Source organism: Musca autumnalis, unplaced genomic scaffold (assembly GCF_047663935.1).
Source record: "Musca autumnalis isolate F117 unplaced genomic scaffold, ASM4766393v1 scaffold_6, whole genome shotgun sequence".
Classification (NCBI taxonomy): domain Eukaryota; kingdom Metazoa; phylum Arthropoda; class Insecta; order Diptera; family Muscidae; genus Musca; species Musca autumnalis.
Genome location: NW_027412199.1, coordinates 3,323,237 through 3,346,296, shown reverse-complemented (window position 1 = coordinate 3,346,296; position 23,060 = coordinate 3,323,237). Strand labels below are relative to the sequence as shown.

The 23,060-nt window shown below is 35.3% G+C and overlaps 1 protein-coding gene across 6 annotated transcripts in view; it reads right to left on the bottom strand.

Annotated features, from left to right (window-relative positions):
- Ca-alpha1D (Ca[2+]-channel protein alpha[[1]] subunit D) overlaps positions 1-23,060 on the bottom strand; it is a 1,669,376-nt gene that overhangs the window by 1,491,990 nt on the left and 154,326 nt on the right. For all 6 annotated transcript variants that reach the window (XM_073958159.1, XM_073958162.1, XM_073958158.1 and 3 more), the window contains exons 2-3: positions 17,024-17,216; positions 11,998-12,103 (exon numbers count right to left, since the gene is read on the bottom strand). In XM_073958159.1, the coding sequence (XP_073814260.1) occupies positions 11,998-12,103; positions 17,024-17,205 (288 nt within the window). In that variant the 5' untranslated portion in view covers positions 17,206-17,216. The remainder of the gene's footprint in view (positions 1-11,997; positions 12,104-17,023; positions 17,217-23,060) is intronic.

Here is a 23,060-nt window from a genome sequence, read left to right as displayed (position 1 = left end):
TTAGTAGTGTTAACTATATTTTACAAAGGTGTATGTTATCAGTTAAACTTTTAAAATGTAAAGATCAATCGCAATAGAAAATATGAAAAGTTATAAAATCACGATGACAAAAGGACAACGGCTTAAGCTGGGTACACATTGTCAGTTTTGAATGTCGATATTTTGCAATTATCGATAACTGTCAAACCGTCCAGCAACCACAAAACATTTTGCGGTTGCATGATGAATGACAAAAATGAACGGCCACATTAGCAAGCAACAACAAAGCTGTCATTCAAAACTGACAATGTGTACCCAGCTTTAAAGGGTTGCGATTGAAATATGGAGGGCGTTGAAACTGTAATTATTAAAATGTTATTTGCTTTGGTGCTGAGAGTACTCCGATGAAACAGCAGAAATAAAAGATTGTGGGAACGGCTACGGCAAACTATATCAGAAATGATGGATTGTTGAATCTGCTACATTGAACTGAATCTGTGTAATTGAGTTGTTGGATGTGATAGCAAAACAGTATGAGGCTGATGAGTTGTTGAATTCTGCTCATGTACTAGGTTGTTGAATGTGCTAAAACTGCAAGGATGTAGGAAGATGGCGTTGGACGAGTTCTGTTGGAAGTCCAAACCATATTGTAGACTTTCTGCGAAACCTCCCCCTGAAGTAAACCTGCGTTGATGAGAACGGTATTGCACGTTGGTTTCAGTAATGATGTTTGTTCACACTCTGTAGGTACTGATGATGCACTATTATCGGTTTGATGTACTTCAGGAAGCATTGAAGTTGATATGTAGTGTTCAGTTTGCGTGATGATGCACTATTATCTGTTTCATGTACATTTATGTTGTTATGAAGTGTTTAAATTGATCTACAGAAATGAACCGTGTTGCAGGGTCATTGACTTTTGCGTCAGTGAAACAAGACTATTGCGAATATTGTATACTTTATTTACACTCTGTATGTACTGATGATGCAATATTATCGGTTAAATGTACTTGATGAAGCATCGAAGTTGATATGTAATGTTCAAATTAGTGATGATGCGCTATTATCATTATCCTGAAGTTCAGGAAGCATTGAATTTGATACGTAGTGTTCAATTGTTCTACAGGAATGAACCGTCGTCTTATATGGCCATCTGTGTAGGTCGTCTGTGAAGCAAGACGATTGCACAGATTGTGTGCTTCAAAACATTACGAGTCGCCTTTTGATTATGCTGTTGTCTTCGGCTATTGATGATGTAATATGGCCACTTAGTTGGGTGCCAATAAAGAAAACACGATTTCGTAGATTGTTTTCTTGATTCACCTTCTGTATTGCGAATGATGCACATCTATCGGTTTCATATACTGAAGGAAGAATTAAGTTTGACGTACAGTGTTCAAATTGCTACACAGGAAAGAACGAATTTGTTGAATTTCGTTTAGCTTCTACTTTCGAGGAGCGATATTGTCATATAGTATTGCTTGATAAAATTAGTATTGCATATTTGCTTACATAAGCTATATTGTAATAGTAACAGTAGCAAAAGAAAGAACTAAAAATGGTAGATCCATCAGCAATTTCAAACAAGTAAGAAAAGCGTTAAGTTCGGCAGGCCAAACTTTTTATACCCTCCACCACGAACTGTATAGAAGTGAAAAGGAACAATAAGTTTTATTTCGTTTATGAAAGTACTAAACTCTTCCTTCTATTGCAGAAGGAGTACATATATCTCAACTGATAATACTCCCTTCAAATTTTAAATTTTAGTCATATCGGTGGTATATTGAGGCCAAAACTTTCAAAATACCGTAAATCGGAAGGTACGGTCCTATGGGGGTATTTGAGGACGTCGGCCTGTAACCGCACACTTCGGCTAGAATGTTTCATACTGGAATTTCATACTTAATACCAAACATCAGCTATTTTGGTGGAGAACGAACTATATGTAGAAAATCGGGAGGTTCCGTTTTATGGGAAGACATGGACCTATACCGACAAATTTTAGGTAGAAAGTTTTATACCCTCAACGAAAACTAAGTACCATCTCTCAGCCATTTCCGTGTTATAATGAGGCTTAAACCTTCTATATAGCGAAAATTTTGATATACCGTTCTATGGGGGTACACCCCAAAACATGCACGTATACCGACAAATTTCTGAGGGAAAATTTTGTAGCCCAAAAAAGACTAAATACCAAATTGCAGCTACTTCGGTGAAATAATGAGGCTACAACATTCAAAATACCGAAAATCGGGCGGTGCCGTTCTATGGGAGCTATATGAAGACGTTGACCTATACCTACTAATTTCAAGTGGAAAGTTTTATACCCACAACGAAGACTATGTACCAAATTTTACCCATTTCGATGTTATAATGAGGCTAAACCCTTCAAAACACCGAAAATTGGGATGTACCGTTCCATGGGGTGTACATTACAGCGTGGACCGATACAGATAAATTTCTGGGAGAAAGTTTTGCATCCCAAAAGAGGACGACATATAAAATTTCAGGCATTTTGGTAGTATAGTATAGCTAAAACCTTCAAAAATACCGAAAATTGGGAGATATCGTCCTATGGGAACTATATGAGGGCGTGTGACCTATACCGAAAAATTTCATATGGAATGTTTTATACCCCAAATGAAGACTAACCACCAAATTTTACCCATTTCGGTGGAATATTAAGGCCACAACCTTGGGTGACCTAAGAGATGGAAGATACCAAGGAACGGTCGTTTACGGTTTTAACATGGCAAAGCCCAGGATTTATCTTGGTCCCTCTTTCATCTCAAGTGGACACTGACCTCCCCGTGGTGTCACCTGGGGAACTGCCTTGAACACTTGTAAAGGTAGTGAGCTAACATGTGCCGCGCGTTCGCCCATAAGAACGTTAAAAACTTAAGTTTGGGCGTCGGGTTAGTAACCCTCCCCTAGAAAAAACAGCCTACTATGAAAAAACGAAAGAAAGGAAAGACAAATCCCTCTAAAGTTGACGAACCCCTCAAACGTTTTAAGGATCATGTTCTGCGAATCTGCACCTGGAATGCTCACACTCTTTATAGAGAAGGTGCAGTCTTCGCATTGGCAGACGTACTCGAAAAGTACAAGGCCGTTATTACTGCCATACAGGAAATACGATGGATTGGGAAAGCGTCACAACAACACTTAAAGGTGACGCACTGTATTATAGCTGCCATGACGTAAAGCATGAGTTTGGTTGCGGATTCGTAGTTAGTCGGAGATTAAAACATCTGGTATCCAGCTTCACCCCAGTGAATGAAAGACTTCTGCAATTCGAATAAAAGCTAAATTCTTCAACATCAGCTTTATTTGCGCTCATGCTCCCACTGAAGAAAAGGACGAACATTCCAAAGATATATTTTACGAGCGCTTAGAAGAAACATATGGCCGTTGCCCTGCCCATGACATTAAAATCATTCTAGGCGATTTTAATGCCAAAATTGGAAAGGAGAATATCTTTGGTCCAACAATCGGGAAATTCAGTCTCCACAGTGAAACATCTAACAAATGTATGAAGCTGATAGACTTTGCAGCTGCAAAAAACATGGTAGTTAGCAGTAACAGATTTAGTCATCTCGATATTCATAAGGGAACCTGGCTGTCTCCAGATCAAAGAACAAGTAATCAAATTGATCATGTTGTGATAGATGGAAGACATTCATCGGCGTGTTGGATGTACGATCGTTCCGAGGCACAAACATTGATTCGGACCACTACCTTGTTGCAGCAAAGGTACGTACCCGTCTAAACGTTGCAAATAGAGCACGAACAGACACAAAGCGGAAGTTGGACATCGATAGGCTGCAGACACAACAGATAGCCACAGCATATTCCACTCAACTAGCCCAATTTCTTGACCATGGTATGACCAGGAGTGCCGTGCTGCTACCGAAGAGAAAAATGCGGCATATAGAGCTACTTTACAATTAGGAGCAACGCGAAGCGAACGAGAGAGATATCGGGAGAAAAGGAGAGAAGAGAAACGTCTTTTCCGCTAGAAAAAGAGAGAAATGGAAAAGCGGGAGTGTGAAAAAATCGAGAAGTACAGGAGCCAGAATGAAGTCCGAAAATTCTACCAAAGAGTGAAACATCAAACAGATGGCTTTGGTAAAGGCACATCCTCCTGTAGAGACCAGCAATGTAATCTGATAACAGATACAGATAGCGTGCTCAGGATATGGAAGGAACATTTCTCCAATCTGCTGGTATCCAATAGTAGCGAAAACGATGATACCACAGGTAACACGGTGGCTCAATTCTACGATTTAGTAGAACAGAATCTCAGCTTACTAACAAATAAAACAGTAATGACCTACGATAATGAAGTCGCGCTAACAATTAACGAGAAGTATAGAAGAGATGCTCTTCGAGTGTTTATATCTGGTCTTCGAAAGCCTCTTTGTGACATACTTTTCGCTGCGCGAACAGCAAACTTACCAACGGCTTTAGCTTTGGCCCAAGAGGTCGAAGCCAACCATGAACGGTATGTATATGCAACTGCATTTGCTAATGGAAATAATGGAAGTCAAAAGCAGTACGCGAAACATACGGATCATGAGACTCTTATCACAGAAAATGTAAAGAAAAATCCAAATTATAAGAAAAAAGACGGAAAATATCAAGACGTTGGTCCTTCTACTAGGTTTAAATTGCATTACGAGTATAAAAGTCCAGAACCGATGGACATGGGACCATTGTCATCTCAATTTAGGCAGACAACATACTACCAAAATAACAATAATAACAATGTATCTATGTCTCAGAAGCAACCGTTCAAACGCCCTGCGGGATCAGACAGATACACAGGTCCAAAATTACAAAGGGTGAACAACATTACCCAAGAATCGAATGAGCAATACGAATAGGTTTCTGCAGCAGAAACCCAGAATATTGAAGATGAGCTTTCGGAATTCACAGATTACGTTAATTTTTTAGTGGAAAGTCAATGCTACCGTTCATAAGGCGGACGATAGCAGGAAAGGTGTTGAAACTTTCGATACTGGAGCCTCAAAAAGTTTGTAAAGCCTTTAAACCAACTAAAACACGTGTACAATCTCGGGAGTAGGCCGAGTAAGTGGACTATAATAGATGGAATCTTGTGGTGGCAACTCCTTCGATGGTAATGTTGTTAACCAAATGAAAGGCAGGTTGAGGTTATATTTAATAGTTTTGCGGCTGAGCAGCAATTCTTTATTGAATCTGTTCTTAACTGTTTGGAGGTTCAAATCCAAGTAAGTTTAAAAAATTGCTATGCTTTTGTTACTTTAGACATTTTCTTCATTTTAGACAGAAGGAACAAATGGTAATTAAAACAAGAAATGACAGCCTTTGGTACATTGAATGAGAACTTCAATGCATATAAGTTTGCCATATTCTGGGGTTAGTGTCAGTTGATTTTTAAAATTCAAATTACTTCAGATTGTGAATTCATATTGATCTTAATAACTAAGTTGTTGAACACAGTTCAACATTAGTAGTGTTAACTATATTTTACAAAGGTGTATGTTTTCAGTTAAACTTTTAAAATGTAAAGATCAATCGCAATAGAAAATATGAAAAGTTATAAAATCACGATGACAAAAGGACAAAGGCTTAAGCTGGGTACACATTGTCAGTTTTGAATGTCGATATTTTGCAATTATCGATAACTGTCAAACCGTCCAGCAACCACAAAACATTTTGCGGTTGCATGATGAATGACAAAAATGAACGGCCACATTAGCAAGCAACAACAAAGCTGTCATTCAAAACTGACAATGTGTACCCAGCTTTAAAGGGTTACTATTTAAATATGGAGGGCGTTGAAACTGTAATTATTAAAATGTTATTTGCTTTGGTGCTGAGAGTACTCCGATGAAACAGCAGAAATAAAAGATTGTGGGAACGGCTACGGCAAACTATATCAGGAATGATGGATTGTTGAATCTGCTACATTGAACTGAATCTGTGTAATTGAGTTGTTGGATGTGATAGCAAAACAGTATGAGGCTGATGAGTTGTTGAATTCTGCTCATGTACCAGGTTGTTGAATGTGCTAAAACTGCAACGATGTAGGAAGATGGCGTTGGACGAGTTCTGTGGGAAGTCCAAACCATATTGTAGACTTTCTGCGAAACCTCCCCCTGAAGTAAAACTGCGTTGATGTGAACGGTATTGCACGTTGGTTTCAGTAATGATGTTTGTTCACACTCTGTAGGTACTGATGATGCACTATTATCGGTTTGATGTACTTCAGGAAGCATTGAAGTTGATATGTAGTGTTCAGTTTGCGTGATGATGCACTATTATCTGTTTCATGTACATTTATGTTGTTATGAAGAGTTTAAATTGATCTACAGAAATGAACCGTGTTGCAGGGTCATTGACTTTTGCGTCAGTGAAACAAGACTATTGCGAATATTGTATACTTTATTTACACTCTGTAGGTACTGATGATGCAATATTATCGGTTAAATGTACTTGATGAAGCATCGAAGTTGATATGTAATGTTCAAATTAGTGATGATGCGCTATTATCATTATCCTGTAGTTCAGGAAGCATTGAATTTGATACGAAGTGTTCAATTGTTATACAGGAATGAACCGTCGTCTTATATGGCCATCTGTGTAGGTCGTCTGTGAAGCAAGACGATTGCACAGATTGTGTGCTTCAAAACATTACGTGTCGCCTTTTGATTATGCTGTTGTCTTCGGCTATTGATGATGTAATATGGCCACTTAGTTGGGTGCCAATAAAGAAAACACGATTTCGTAGATTGTTTTCTTGATTCACCTTCTGTATTGCGAATGATGCACATCTATCGGTTTCATATACTGAAGGAAGAATTAAGTTTGACGTACAGTGTTCAAATTGCTACACAGGAATGACCGAATTTGTTGAATTTCGTTTAGCTTCTACTTTCGAGGAGCGATATTGTCATATAGTATTGCTTGATAAAATTAGTATTGCATATTTGCTTACATAAGCTATATTGTAATAGTAACAGTAGCAAAAGAAAGAACTAAAAATGGTAGATCCATCAGCAATTTCAAACAAGTAAGAAAAGCGTTAAGTTCGGCAGGCCAAACTTTTTATACCCTCCACCACGAACTGTATAGAAGTGAAAAGGAACAATTAGTTTTATTTCGTTTATGAAAGTACTAAACTCTTCCTTCTATTGCAGAAGGAGTACATATATCTCAACTGATAATACTCCCTTCAAATTTTAAATTTTAGTCATATCGGTGGTATATTGAGGCCACAACTTTCAAAATACCGTAAATCGGAAGGTACGGTCCTATGGGGGTATTTGAGGACGTCGGACTGTACCCGCACATTTCGGCTAGAATGTTTCATACTGGAATTTCATACTTAATACCAAATGTCAGCTATTTTGGTGGAGAACGAACTATATGTAGAAAATCGGGAGGTTCCGTTTTATGGGAAGACATGGACCTATACCGACAAATTTTAGGTAGAAAGTTTTATACCCTCAACGAAAACTAAGTACCATCTCTCAGCCATTTCCGTGTTATAATGAGGCTTAAACCTTCTATATAGCGAAAATTGTGATATACCGTTCTATGGGGGTACACCCCAAAACATGCACGTATACCGACAAATTTCTGGGAGAAAGTTTTGCATCCCAAAAGAGGACGACATATAAAATTTCAGGCATTTTGGTAGTATAGTATAGCTAAAACCTTCAAAAATACCGAAAATTGGGAGATATCGTCCTATGGGAACTATATGAGGGCGTGTGACCTATACCGAAAAATTTCATATGGAATGTTTTATACCCCAAATGAAGACTAACCACCAAATTTTACCCATTTCGGTGGAATATTAAGGCCACAACCTTGGGTGACCTAAGAGATGGAAGATACCAAGGAACGGTCGTTTACGGTTTTAACATGGCAAAGCCCAGGATTTATCTTGGTCCCTCTTTCATCTTAAGTGGACACAGACCTCCCCGTGGTGTCACCTGGGGAACTGCCTTGAACACTTGTAAAGGTAGTGAGCTGACATGTGCCGCGCGTTCGCCCATAAGAACGTTAAAAACTTGGGTTTGGGCGTCGGGTTAGTAACCCTCCCCTAGAAAAAACAGCCTACTATGAAAAAAAGAAAGAAAGGAAAAACAAATCCCTCTAAAGTTGACGAACCCCTCAAACGTTTTAAGGATCATGTTCTGCGAATCTGCAGCTGGAATGCTCACACTCTTTATAGAGAAGGTGCAGTCTTCGCATTGGCAGACGTACTCGAAAAGTACAAGGCCGTTATTACTGCCATACAGGAAATACGATGGTTTGGGAAAGCGTCACAACAACACTTAAAGGTGACGCACTGTATTATAGCTGCCATGACGTAAAGCATGAGTTTGGTTGCGGATTCGTAGTTAGTCGGAGATTAAAACATCTGGTATCCAGCTTCACCCCAGTGAATGAAAGACTTCTGCAATTCGAATAAAAGCTAAATTCTTCAACATCAGCTTTATTTGCGCTCATGCTCCCACTGAAGAAAAGGACGAACATTCCAAAGATATATTTTACGAGCGCTTAGAAGAAACATATGGCCGTTGCCCTGCCCATGACATTAAAATCATTCTAGGCGATTTTAATGCCAAAATTGGAAAGGAGAATATCTTTGGTCCAACAATCGGGAAATTCAGTCTCCACAGTGAAATATCTAACAAATGTATGAAGCTGATAGACTTTGCAGCTGCAAAAAACATGGTAGTTAGCAGTAACAGATTTAGTCATCTCGATATTCATAAGGGAACCTGGCTGTCTCCAGATCAAAGAACAAGTAATCAAATTGATCATGTTGTGATAGATGGAAGACATTCATCGGCGTGTTGGATGTACGATCGTTCCGAGGCACAAACATTGATTCGGACCACTACCTTGTTGCAGCAAAGGTACGTACCCGTCTAAACGTTGCAAATAGAGCACGAAAAGACACAAAGCGGAAGTTGGACATCGATAGCTGCAGACACAACAGATAGCCACAGCATATTCCACTCAACTAGCCCAATTTCTTGACCATGGTATGACCAGGAGTGCCGTGCTGCTACCGAAGAGAAAAATGCGGCATATAGAGCTACTTTACAATTAGTAGCAACGCGAAGCGCACGAGAGAGATATCGGGAGAAAAGGAGTGAAGAGAAACGTCTTTTCCGCTAGAAAAAGAGAGAAATGGAAAAGCGGGAGTGTGAAAAAATCGAGAAGTACAGGAGCCAGAATGAAGTCCGAAAATTCTACCAAAGAGTGAAACATCAAACAGATGGCTTTGGTAAAGGCACATCCTCCTGTAGAGACCAGCAAAGTAATCTGATAACAGATACAGATAGCGTGCTCAGGATATGGAAGGAACATTTCTCCAATCTGCTGGTATCCAATAGTAGCGAAAACGATAATACCACAGATCCAATCCCAGAAGATGGTATAGAATGTATACCGCCCGGCCAAGATGAGGTAAAAACAGCAATCAAACGGCTGTCCCCTCCATCAAAGGTATTCCATGCAATGTCTGAATTTGGTATCCCCGCAAAGGTCATCCGGCTTTGTAAGATGACTTTAACTGATACTAGGTCCTCAGTTAAAATTGGAAAGAACCTCTCCGAAGAATTTTGTACCAAAAGAGGTTTCAGACAAGGAGACAGCCTTTCGTGTGGCCTATTCAACATTGTTACTTGCTTATGCTGATGACATAGACGTCATGGGACGATCAGTAAAGGAAGTAACTGATACCTTTAAGAAGGTCGAAGCAGACGCGCATAGAGCTCGGACCAACTGTGGAAGTTGGTACCTACAATTTTGAGGTAGTTAAAGACTTCGTCTACTTCGGCACTGCCATAAACACAACAAACAACATCAGTTGTGAAATAAGAAGAAGAATTGTATTGGCCAACAGATGCTACAATGGTTTAAGTAAGCTATTTAAAAACAAAGCCACATTTCGTCAAACAAAAATAACACTATACAAAACGCTGATACTACCCGTTTTAATGTATGGTTCCGAAGCATGGGTACTTGCGCAAGCAGATAAGGCAGTGTTTGGTGTGATTGAGAAGAAAATTCTTCGAAAGATCTACGGGCCGATTTGCATTGACGGGGAATATCGACGTCGTATGAACCACGAGCTTTATCAGCTATACAAAGACATGAATATAGTTAAACGTATTGAGATGCAACGATTGCATTGGCTAGGCCATATTATAAGAATGAGCGATGCTGACCCCACTAAAAAGGCGTATGAATACATGCCACATGGCGGTGCACGCAGAATCGGCAGGCCTAAGCTTCGATGGAGCGTACAAGTGGATGAAGAAATGAAAAGGCGCGGTATTCCAAAAAGCGAAGCGAAAAACTGAGAGGAATGGAGATCTTTTCTTAGTTCGGTCTGTGGAACAAATGTTCTGTAATGGGCCAGCTAAGTAAGTAAGTACCTCCAAAATACCGAAAATCGGGAGGTACCGTCCTATGGGGGCTATATGAAGGAGTAGACTTATACATACAAATTTCCGGGGTAAAGTTTTGTACCCACAACGAAGGCTCAGTACCAAATTTCAGGCATTTCGCTGCGGTAATGAGGCTAAAACCATCAAAATACCGAAAATCGGGAGATATCGTCCTATGGGGTCTATATCAAAACCTGGACCTATATAAACATTTTATGATAGAAGTATTTCTTAGCCTCTGGAAACACAAAATACAAACTTACAACCGATTCTGTGGTCAAATGGGACTAAAACATTCAAAATATCTTAAAATAACGCGTACTATATATGGGGCGTTATATGGGGGCTATACCAAAACGTGTACCTATATAAACAAACTTTGGGAGAAAGGGTTTTTAGCCTCTGGAGACACAAAATACCAAATTGCAACCAATTCGGCGGTCAAATGGGACAAATATCATAAAATTTCCTTAAAACGACGACTCTTCACGCGTCACTTTGTATGGGAGCTATACGAAAACGTGGACCTATATAGCCCGCTTTCAATACCAAAAGTTCTACGTACATATAATAGATTTTACCAAAATTTCATCCACCTACTTCAATCCGTTCGGACGCTAGAGTGATTTCCACAGACAGACGGACATGGCTATATCGATGTAGATTTGCCCGCTGATCAAGAATATACATAGTTTGTGGGGTCTACAATGATTATTTCGAGTAGTTACAAACGGAGTGACAAACTTAATATTCCCCCCATCCTATGGTGGAGGGTATAAAAAACAAACATGACTGTTTAAAAAAATAAGAAGAAATAAAATAAATTTCACTGTTTTTTATTTCACTGGTTTAAATTTTTTTATTATTATTTTATATTAATTTTAATTTATTTCTTTTTATTTTGCTTTGAAAGTGCGCGAAGTTTTCTTTTTTCATTTGTCTTAATTGTCTAATAAATGTCAAATTAACTGTATGACAGATTTTTCACAATTTACACCACGAAATTTGTCGAGTTTAACTACTTTTTGGGGTTAAGGAACGCTTTCCGAGCTTAAAATGGTAAAACTTTAAGAAACTTTAACGTAAAGGAAGAAGGGCTATTAGTAGTATTAACTATATTTTGCAGAGGTGTATTTTGTCAGCTACACCTTTAAAATGTAAAGATCAATCACATTAGGAAATATGAAAAGTTATAAAATCACAATGACAAAAGTATACAAGCTTAAAGTGTTACTATTGAAATATAGAGGGCGTCGAAACTGTAATTATTAAAATGTTGATTGCTTCAGTAATAATTTTCTACAAGGAAGGTTATTAAATTCTGAAATATGTTTGAAACGTATATCTACTGGGGTTTATCCTTATGTGGGGGCTATACGAAAACGTGTACAGGTGACACATTTTTGTATTCAGGTGATTTAAGGAGTGATCCAAAGGTCTCCATCAAATTTCAGGGCAAAATATTTTGGATATTGCACAGGGTAATTAGTCAATCAGTCAGTCACACATCACCAAATAAATCTATAAATATTAGAGGAATATTACAAACAAAACCTACCAGCATTTGGTTAGTAATATTCGAATCTCCGGACGGAAATGGTGTGTATACAGCGAGAGCAACACAGTTGGCAAATATTGTCAACAAAATGAAATATTCAAATAATCTAGTTATATTTTAAATTGTGATTGCCAGATAATATGAATGCACTTCCGATTTATTAAACAAAAAAAAAAAAAAAAAAAAAAACACATTACTTTGTTAATAAATGAAAAGAAAATTAATTCAGTACATAAAATATTCATGAAACATTGAAGGTATCAAAATAGAATAAATACAACATAACACCGTTAATGCTAATGTAATAATTGCTAAAAATTACAAGCTACAAATATTAAATTTCACTACTTTGAAGTAAAACTATTTTTGTTATATTACTTAAATTCACTCATTAATATCTACAGTATATCATATCATCGGTGACATGCTTAAGTGTTCCATACGCCATTTTTTAATGTTTGAGTTGCAGGTGGTTTCTAGGGCTTTCCGGTATACTCTTTCTAGATTTTTAATCGGCTTTATCCTATCTGCACTAGTTTTCGAGATATCCACGCATTGACGCGAAAGCTTAAACTTTTTTTAGTTATGAAATTAAATTTTACAAAAATTTAGAAGTTTAAAAAAAACATTCAAAAATCACAACTTGAATTTTCGCTTTAGAAGTATTTAATTTATAATTTTCTTCCATGTGTTTTACAATATTTCACATTTGTGTCATAAGTGTTGATATGGAACAAATCGACAAAAATTCTTTTTTTAAAAAAATCTCTGTAACGTTTATATTCCAATACATATTGCCCTATAATTTTGCAAATATGTTCTAAATACTATTATTAATATTTCAAGTCAAAAATATAAATATTTTCTTTAATCAGCTCAACGCAGTTATGACGCAACACATGCGATTATCTCAAAACGGGCTAATGGCGTATGAAACACTTAAGCATGACACCGACGATATGTTTACCGCCCAAAAAGTCTCCCTGAAGGGAGTTTTAGTATTCCATAAAAAATTTGTACAAAACCTGTAAAATGAACAATTTCGTTGGGGTTTAATACCAAAAGCCATAATTTGTAGTTGAAAATTTATGACAAATTCTTCATATATTGCAGAAAAACCTCAGCTTGCAAACAAAGCCGCCCTCACTTTATGTATCGATTAACAATGGGATGGCTGAATTTTGTGCACACAAAACACCGGTTATACAATTTTATTTTTTGCGGGTTAAGGATTGTTTGGCTGCAGGCTTTTAAATAAAAAATCTGATGTTCTGATTTAAATTTCTTTATTTTCCAATATTTCGATTGGAACCTCCAATCATCTTCAGGGAACTACAAAAGATTATTAAAACTTAACAAATTTTACATGAAACTATTTCTAAATTGATTTACTTGAAAGAGAGTTGTGGTAAGTTTGCTGCAAAGTACTTTCTTCAACTAAAACTTGTCGCGTTTGTATTTATTTACAGTGTGTCGGTACATTTGAGCGCGGTTATCTGTGTCTGTTTTGTAATTTAATCTGATATCGTTGGGAGTATTGATGATATGTAACATTTCAAGAGTGTAGCGTTTATGGTAGTTACTCTCTTGAGTCAATATTTTGATATTATTGAAATCGGGGGTGTGTTGTGTTAATGCACAGTGGGCTGCAAGTGCGGTCTTTTCTTCTGGGGGTTTATTAACAGCTTTGTGGTCTGATTTGTGGCCTGATACTCTCGTCTTAAGTTTGGTTTTGGTAGTGCCAACATATACCTTACGACATATTTTTATTATTTTTTTTTTTAATTTTTTGCCATATTTTAATTAAAAGAACCCGTTATGATGCATTTATGATTGTGGTAATTCTTTAGAATAATTGAATCATTTTCACTGTCCCCTTGAAATTTTACGATTTCATTCGTTGTGTTTTAGAATAAGAAACATCCTCCTTCGTTTATCCAATTTATAATGTTCTAAAATGTATCTTATATTTATTTATATTCTCTCTTCAATGTAAACCTGACATAGTTATATCTTTCGAATTCTCATATTTTAAGTACTACGATACTTAGTTTAACTTATTTCCATCTCCCTTTGTACTTTCGTCAACTCTTATTCTCTTGAAAGTTATATTTACTATGCTTTACCAGTACTCACTTTTTTAATAAACCACTTCTTAAACGCACACCTGCTGGTAAGCAACATCTCTACTCGTCTCTAATATTTAAAACTATTGAATAAATTTAATTACGTTTTAGAAATTGTCGGTTGGAGCAAACCATTTGATGAAAGAGAACGAAATGTTCAGACGTATGACCGGTACAATCACCAAAGATATCGTCGAAGTTGCTGACAGTAATATTTCGTTACAGTTAGTGAGCAACTTTATATCAAATTACTATACCTCCAACAGCTCTCCAATCTTTCAGACGACATCTTGCGTGTGTTGTTTTCAATGAAGCTGTTTGACAGAAAACTGTCTGGGCTGCATGCACAGCGTATTAAAATTTTTGGAAGACATTTCAGAAATTTTAATCAAATTCTGCTGGATGTTTGCCTCGACTGACAGCAAATTGGAGACCAGAAGTTTGTTTAAACAACAACATTAATTATTAATTGGACACTTATCTATATGAGCGAGCAATTGACACTTGGGTATAATAAGTTTCTTGTTGAAAAACAAGAAACAAGGGAACTGATGAAGATCTGTGACGAGATCTGAAACTATAGTCTTCCATTTTTTCCCATTAATGAATTAAAGTTGTTTTAATAAAATATTTAAACAACGACTATGGAATTAAGCCTGACTATTTCGAAAAGCAAAGTATACAAATAAAGCAACTATTTTTTGAGTTTGAGGTCATGCTTTTATTTTAATTTTTCCAATATTTCGCAATTTCTCTATATTGCATCTTCAGGGAAAATCTACAAAATATTTATTTCAAATTAGTATTACAGCATTTCATATAATAATAATCAAACACAAAATTTAAAGAAACGAGTATCTCTAGTGTCAAGATTCGTCGACGTCGAAATATTGTAATACATACACATGTGAAATAAATATATTGTAGATTGTCCCTGAAGATGCAATGTAGAGAAATTGCGAAATGGGTTCTTAACTTATTAGTTTAATCATTGAGTATCAGTTGTGACAAATGTCAATACATATTTTCCGAATTTCCGAAAAGTATGATTTTTTTTCCTGAAAAAATCCCATAGGCAATATATCGAGAATTCCCGCTGCGGGAATTCGCTACACAAAATCCTCGTGACATAAAAAACTACAACCGAATTTGAAAATAATTCATCAATTTTAGTTAAACTTTTTTTATTTTGTGGATCAGTTGACCATTTCTTAACATTGAAAACTACTAGAATCACATAAAAATGGAAAATTCATGCCGAATCGACAAAAATATTCGCTTTTTATACAAAAATATGGATATACAAAATTGAGAAAATGGGAAAAAACTAAATTTTTAAACATGATTGCTCTGAATCATTCCGAAATTATTATTTGTTATTTGCTGTGACAGTAATATTATTATATTTGTTTCAACCGATAATCTTATTTCAATCTAATTTGCTTACAATAGACATAATCATATCGTTTTTATAAGTCGAAATAGTGACGTCCGTCTGTATGCTGAAAACAAGATACAGATCGCAATATTTAAGACAAAGCATTCCAATTTCGTAGGGAAGTTCATATTACTCCTAGAAGGTTTGTATTGAAAATGGGCTGTATCGGTCCTCGTTTTTATTTTTGAAATTTTATGTGTTTTTTGTTAATTATAACACTGAGGTTAATTATAACATAGATCTCATTTAACGGTACCGTCCGATACAACAGTTTCATTTGGAAAATTGTTAATACAGGGCAATGTTTTGTTAAAGACACAGTAGCGGACAAGATTAGTACTTTTTAAACTAAAGGATCTAATTATTCAATTCTTCAATTCAACTCGTGGTGGATATTAAACTTTTATAGATGGCCCGGTCAAACTTAGCACAATGTTTTAGTCATTGCATTTTAATTTGTGTATTAAATTTTCTGCACAGTGTCTATTTTTAACTGCGTCAACAATTTCTTTTATTTATTTTTTACAATTCGTACATTGGAATGCGAAAAGTCTTTCAGACGAAAAATTTGGATTTCGATCAACCATAACATTCACAGTTAGCATAGCGTTCCTAAAGGATGGGTGTAACTATGTGACCATTTAGTAAAGCTGTTTTGAGTTATCTGTTGATTTTTATCAGTGCGATTGATTTGATTAAACATTGTTATTTTCTTGTAGCAGATATTAAGAACGCGACTAACGAGATTAATATATCAAAGTATTGAAATCGGCCATTAGTTTCGTTTTCTATCGTAAACTTTATGCGATGATTGAAGCTATTGAATGTCGTCAGTGGATTGTTTATTGCACTTGTTCTAAATTTTGACAAAAAAATCCGAAAAAGCTTCAATACGTCACTCTAATAGATCTTCTACCACAATATCTGCTATAATTGGAGTGTTGTTAAACCCATGGGTAGATCATTCAAATGTTGGTAAAAGTTATTCTTTCTTACTAACTGTTATCCCGGATCCAAAATTTGATATTCAGTTTTTAATTCAACTTTATCCAAAAATATGACATTACAACAAAGTAGTTGTGGGGCCAGTATTGAGTTCGACTTTATACGTGTAAAGCAATTAAATAAATAATATTGAATTAATTGATAAGTATGATTTTACCATTCTTTTAAAAGACGAAATTGTCGTGAGATTCTTTATATGATTGGTAAGTGATTGAATTCCAAGCAACCATTATAATAAATTCGTTGGTTTGATATTTCAATTCTACATCTTGTGACTCTCAAATTATACCTATTTCTTGTGTTGGTTGTAAATTGATTAAAATCAGATGGAATAGTTGTGGGCAAGTCTTCTGTTCCTCTTTATACATGGAATGCAATTTTAACAAATAATATTTAATTAATAAAAAAGGAATAACTATACACTAAATTTATTTGTAATTTTCTTTAGAAATGATACTTTGAGTCTACTATTTTTATGCAAAAGATTCTTAATGGATTTTTAAGTGTTAAACAAAATAATGCACGTTCTGGACGATCAAGTTGTTGTTTTCCGGTTCGGCGCTGCGTTCTCTTTTGAGTAGTTGCTTTTTGTTTACTAGATACATTGTCTGCATCTGTGTTACATACTGCATCTTCCATAATATTTCCTTCTAAAGATATTAAATAAGTTTAATTCACTCAACTTAGCAAATGAACGAGTAAGGAATTATTTAGTGGTGTTTATAGGTTATTTTAAAAATAATTTCTTTCAGAGAAAACTAATAGATTTTCTAGAATTTTTTGTTATTAGCTCATGATTACATGCATAGATCTTCGTTTCGGTATTCCCACCATATCACTCCACAACCTTGTTCTTATTCTTTAAGAATATGGATTCGAATATGCCATCTTAATTCTAACATTTGTCATTTACCGCATTGTCAGATTTGAATCATTTGTCGTATTTTAACGATTTTTATATAATTAAAATAATTTGTAGATTATATGTTTGTATATTAATAATGTTCCACAAACATCCCAGTCGGGACAAGGGAGACATCTCTCATATCAACGCACCCCGATTAATATTAGCTCAATGATATGGGTCCTACAGTTTATTGCCGACAAGATTGGGACAAGATTCCAAAAAACGGAGATTAATTCAGGGAAGAATTTGAGTGATCTAATGTTAATATTTTTCGAATGTTTACACTTAAATCTATATAACGGAACACAGTTTTGGTGCAAATTGAGGTATATTCGAAGCCCTCATAAATGGGTACCATAAAAACTATAAAGTGTTTTTACGGTTTTGCCTACATTTCTTATTTGATGAATCTAAAATTTTGTAATATCATAAATTATTGGTTAAGCTAATATTTGGCAAAAAGTAAGTTAGGTCAATATTTTAGTGTAGCTCCCATACAAGGTTATCTCCCGATTTTATGTATTTCGAGGGTCTTGACCACATTTTTTAGTACATTTATCTGTAAATTAGGATTTATAGTTCTGAATGCCTAAGAATTCATAGTGTGAAAATTTGTCAACTAGGTCAATATTTTGGTATAGTTCCCATATAGAGGTACAGTAAAATTTGGGGGTTTTCGAATATTTTAAGCATATATTGCAACTAAACTAGCTGAAATTGTGAATTGTGCATTTTTTAAATTACTTTTTAATATGCTTCTAAACTACTTTTGCCATATATATATTTTTCTAAGACTCGGCTTTCTAACAGAAATTGACGATTACATTCTAAAAAGGCCACTTCTGATGCGTAAAAAATATTACTCTTTACACACCAGCAAAATTTAATTTTTTATGGTGCTCTTTAAATTATTAAAAATTCTTTAGCTTTATCACAGTGTAACTGTAGAAGTAAAGAAAATATGATCTCGACATTTTGGTTAAAGGCTTAGAATTTTGTACCATATTACCAAGCAACGACAGTTACACCAAAAACCGAATTTAATTTTTTTAATTAATCTCCATTTTTTGCGATTTCACCCCTTGTGCATCGCCATCATTTCATATAAATCATTATATATAGTAACTATAACATAATGGTGGACCTGTACACATTGTCTTATGTAGGGTGATCACCGACATTAAACCAAAACACGACGTACTGTACAACAATAACAGGCAAAATTAAGACAAAACCCCCAAAATGCAAAAAAAAATTTACCCACAGCTATTCCACCATTTTTGACATAACTTAAAATGAGCAAGAAAGACACAAGTTTTGTCTGCGTAATAGCAAAGACAACAATCAAGAAAAAAATACAAAAAAATTCTCACGACCTTCTCGACACTCTTTTTTGTTATACTCCAATACATTTCAAAATTATGCAAAATCTGGACACATTTTGAGGATTTTTTTAAACACATTTCTACAAGACTTTCTCAGTACAATTTTTTCCTAAAATATTAAGAATTACCTCTGTTTGAAATATCCATTTTGAAAATTTTATGTAGCGAAAACTACGCAAATTTTAATACTTTTCACCTGCTTCTTAAATTTTAAAAATATGTTCAACTTTAACACTGTGCTGCACGAAAAGAAAACAACATACGACTTTGCTATTTTGGCTAGTGATGTAGAATTTTGTACTCGTTAACCATGTCAAGACAGATTATCAAAAATTTGTGTTTAAATTTTTCAATTAAGAACCTTTTTTTCAATCTTGCGCCAACGTGCGGCGTGTCTTAAGACACCACTTGTAGACAAGTTTTACATTGGTGAAATACTTAGGGAATATCTCCAACATTACTGAGGGGTATTTTGCCACCGTTGGAGATTTGATGTTACCTGGCCTGGGAATCGAACCGCACCCCTTCTGAGTGCAAGGCGGGTGTGCATACCGTTGCACCGTTTAAATTAATAATTATATTTAGCACGAGCGCACTAGTAGATACTTTCGTTAATATCTCCAAATGAATTATATTAATTCAACGAAGTAACTGAAACTAAGAGTGAATTTTATAAAATCTAAAAAAAAACACTTCACTGCTTTGTGGAACATTTTATAACGTACTCATACGTACATACATACATTTTTATTTATTGTTGCGGTTTGGTAATTGATGTTTTTACTCTATTTATGAGTGAAAGTAAACACCAAGCACAAACATATAAGTACATACGTATGCACATTAGGGTTATAAATTTTAACAACCCCATATGCCTGTGTAATTGCGTGATGAGTTTCTACATAAGATTACATAAAATTTTGATTATATGTTGAATCGGTGAAAAGCCTCGCACACAAAATAATGTTAAAATTATCAGAACTTATCAGAATTATATTAATAATCATATTTAGCACTTAAATATATTGTGAATAGAAATACGTATTTTTTAAAAGTAGTTACTTTCGCTAATATCCCTAATTGAATTGTTTAAACCCAAAGAAGTAACCTTAACAAAGCTTGCATTTTTCTAAATGTAAAACCCCTTCTTCACTTTGTGGTTCATTTAATATCGAACATACATTTATATTTATTCCTGCGGTTTGATAAGTGATGCACTTTTTTACTCTATTTATTAGTGAAAGTGAACGCCAAACACAATACTTATAAGTACATACGTATACTCATGCATATTTCCTAAATAGTGCCAAAATATCTCATTAAAACCAACTCCACAGGAAATCATGCCATGAGAATTTTAACGTTGATAGTTTGAATTGTCGAAATGTACGACCAACAAATAAATTTTTTGAAATTCAATCTATTTTATATTGATTGATGATTGATAATGGTTCTAACCCTGTTGTTAGTATACCCTGTTATACATTTCTGAGAATGATCGTGCAAACGTAAGAGGTGGTGGAGATGGCATGTATATTATGATCATTTGTTTAAGGCAAATGTGAGCATCTTTTTTTTTTTTGGGGATCATCATGTTGGTTTATTTTTGGGTTATTTTAGCATTGTTGTAGTTAGCGATTTCAATTGCATTTTGTTCGGTTTAAATAAGGTTATGTCTCTTTCCCGATAAATTATCAATTTCATGCATCACATAATTCGTTCTTCTTAATTGATTTCATGTTATTCATCGATTGTTCCATGATTCATTTTTCTAATCAAATTGTATGTCCATTTGTTTCTGACCATTCCCTAGTTTTTGATTCCTTTGTATATGTAGACATTCTACACATACACTCTTTGCGAATTTGTTGAATATCTTATCAGATTATAAAGCTCTATCTTAAATATTGCGTGCTGACTATTGATTTGAACTTACAGATTATATCGAACAATAGTTTTTGGATGATTAAGAATATATGTATGTATATACTTTATAGGGCCTCCAACGTATATTTCAATTGGTTACAAGCATAATGACAGATTTACATATTTTAGTGGTTTGTATAGACAAATAGAAAACTGTTCGATTTGGTTCAAACATTCACATCTGCTGAGGAATATGCCATGGATATATCAGATTTGTTCAATAATTTCAAAACAGCTTATAAAACTAAATTAGCCTATAAAAAGACTAAAACTGTAAGAAAATGTGAAGCAATTTTTACAAATAATATTGAACTAATAAAAAAAGAATAACTGTACAGCTTATTTCTCTGTCATTTTCTCTAGAAATTATACAATGAGTGTACTATTTTTATGCAAAAGATTTTTATGGATTTTTAAGTGTTAAACAGAATAGTGCACGTTCTGGACAATCAAGTCGTTGTTTTCCGGCCCGACGCTGCGTTTTTTGTACCATACACCACTATGTAGGGAAGATATTATAAATTGGTTTGGTCCAAAAAGTTTGTAACACATCAAAATAATGGTCGTAGACCTATACTTTATATACCAATTTATGTCTCGATGAGCTGAGTCGATCTGGCGAAGTGCGTGCGTCAGTTTGTCTATCTGCACCTTTTAGTCACGCTTCAGGTCGCAATTGTGATAGACTCGAAACGAAATTTTGTACCGGTATTCAAAAAGCAAAGCCTGTCATTGCAATATGAAAAGATCACTTTATATTGGTACAAAGTAGGTTGGCGTAGATGGTGAAACAATAGAGATATCGCAATAGTCGGTATAAGATCCTTTTTTATTTTTTTACTTTTTTGTAGTCACGCTACAGGTCGCAATGTTTATCGGATGGTAACCAAATTGTAGGGATGTGAATTTGCTGGGGTTGGCCTGTAGTGGACTGTAAATCTTCCGAAGCGCTTAGCGGTGGCACTCTCTCAATTGTATTACGCTACAGGTAGGAATTTTGACCGGATCGTAAAAGAAATTTTTGAGGTTAATGAGGGTCCTGGAAGGGAAGATGGCTATTGATTTTTGATTTGAATGGGCAAAAACTGTATGGATTAAATATTATATTTTATTCTTATGAGAATATCTCTGCTTCTGGTAGCGGTATTCCAAAAGCAAAGCCTGTGAATGCAATATGAAACAAGTGAGCAAATTCTAATAGTCGGGACGGTGCCGACCATGTGATACCCTACACCACTACCCCTGTGCATAAGCTTTTTACTGGTAAACATTTCTCTTAGGGAATATAATCCAACTACCACCAAACATAATATGCCTCTCTCTCTCTGGGACCCCCATAAGCAACCAAAATTTCGTGACCATCCGATCAAAATTACAACCTGTAGCTTGATTGCAAAAAATGGAAGAATTGGATGCATTACCGACTATTGTGGTATCTCCCTTGTTTGACCACCTTCGCCAACCTGCTTTACAACAATGTAAAGGTAATATTTTCTTCTTCTATCGGCAGGCTTTGCCGTTTGAATACCCCTACTAGAAGCCAAAATATTCACAAAGACTAAAACTTTGAATTTGTCTCCAAATGAGTTTACCCATTCCGACCCCTAAATATTATCCGACTATCACCAAAATCAATAGGCTTCTTCCTCTGTGGGGCCCCATCTACCCACAAAATTTCGTCACTATCCAATCAAAATTCCGACTTGAAGCGTGATTACAAAAAATGGAAAAATTGGATATATTACTGAATTTTGCAATATCTAGGTTTGCTCACTTACGCCAAATTACTTTGCATCAATATAAACGAGATCTTTTCTTCTTCCGTTGACGGGTATTCCTTTTGGAATACTCCAACCAGAAGAGGATATATTCGCATAAGAAAAAAACGTTGACTTTTCTCCACATAAGCTTTTCGCTTATTCCGACTCCTGAATATTATCCGACCATCACCAAACTAAATAGGCTTCTTTCTCTGTGGGACCCGCATCAACTCCCAAAAAATTCGTGACTATCCGATCAAAATTGCGACCTGTAGCGTGACTACAAACAAATCGGAAAATGGGATGCATTACCGACTATTGCGATATTTCCGTTATTTGGTTACCTACGTCGACCTAGTTTGCATCATTGTAAAGACGGGACCTTCTACTTTCATAGTCAGGCTTTGCTTTTGGAAAGTTTCCAACCAAAGCTGTGATATTCGTCAATATAATTTTAATCGCAAAATTTAAATTTGGGTTTTTATTTGCTACTATTGTGATATCTTTGTTGTTTGA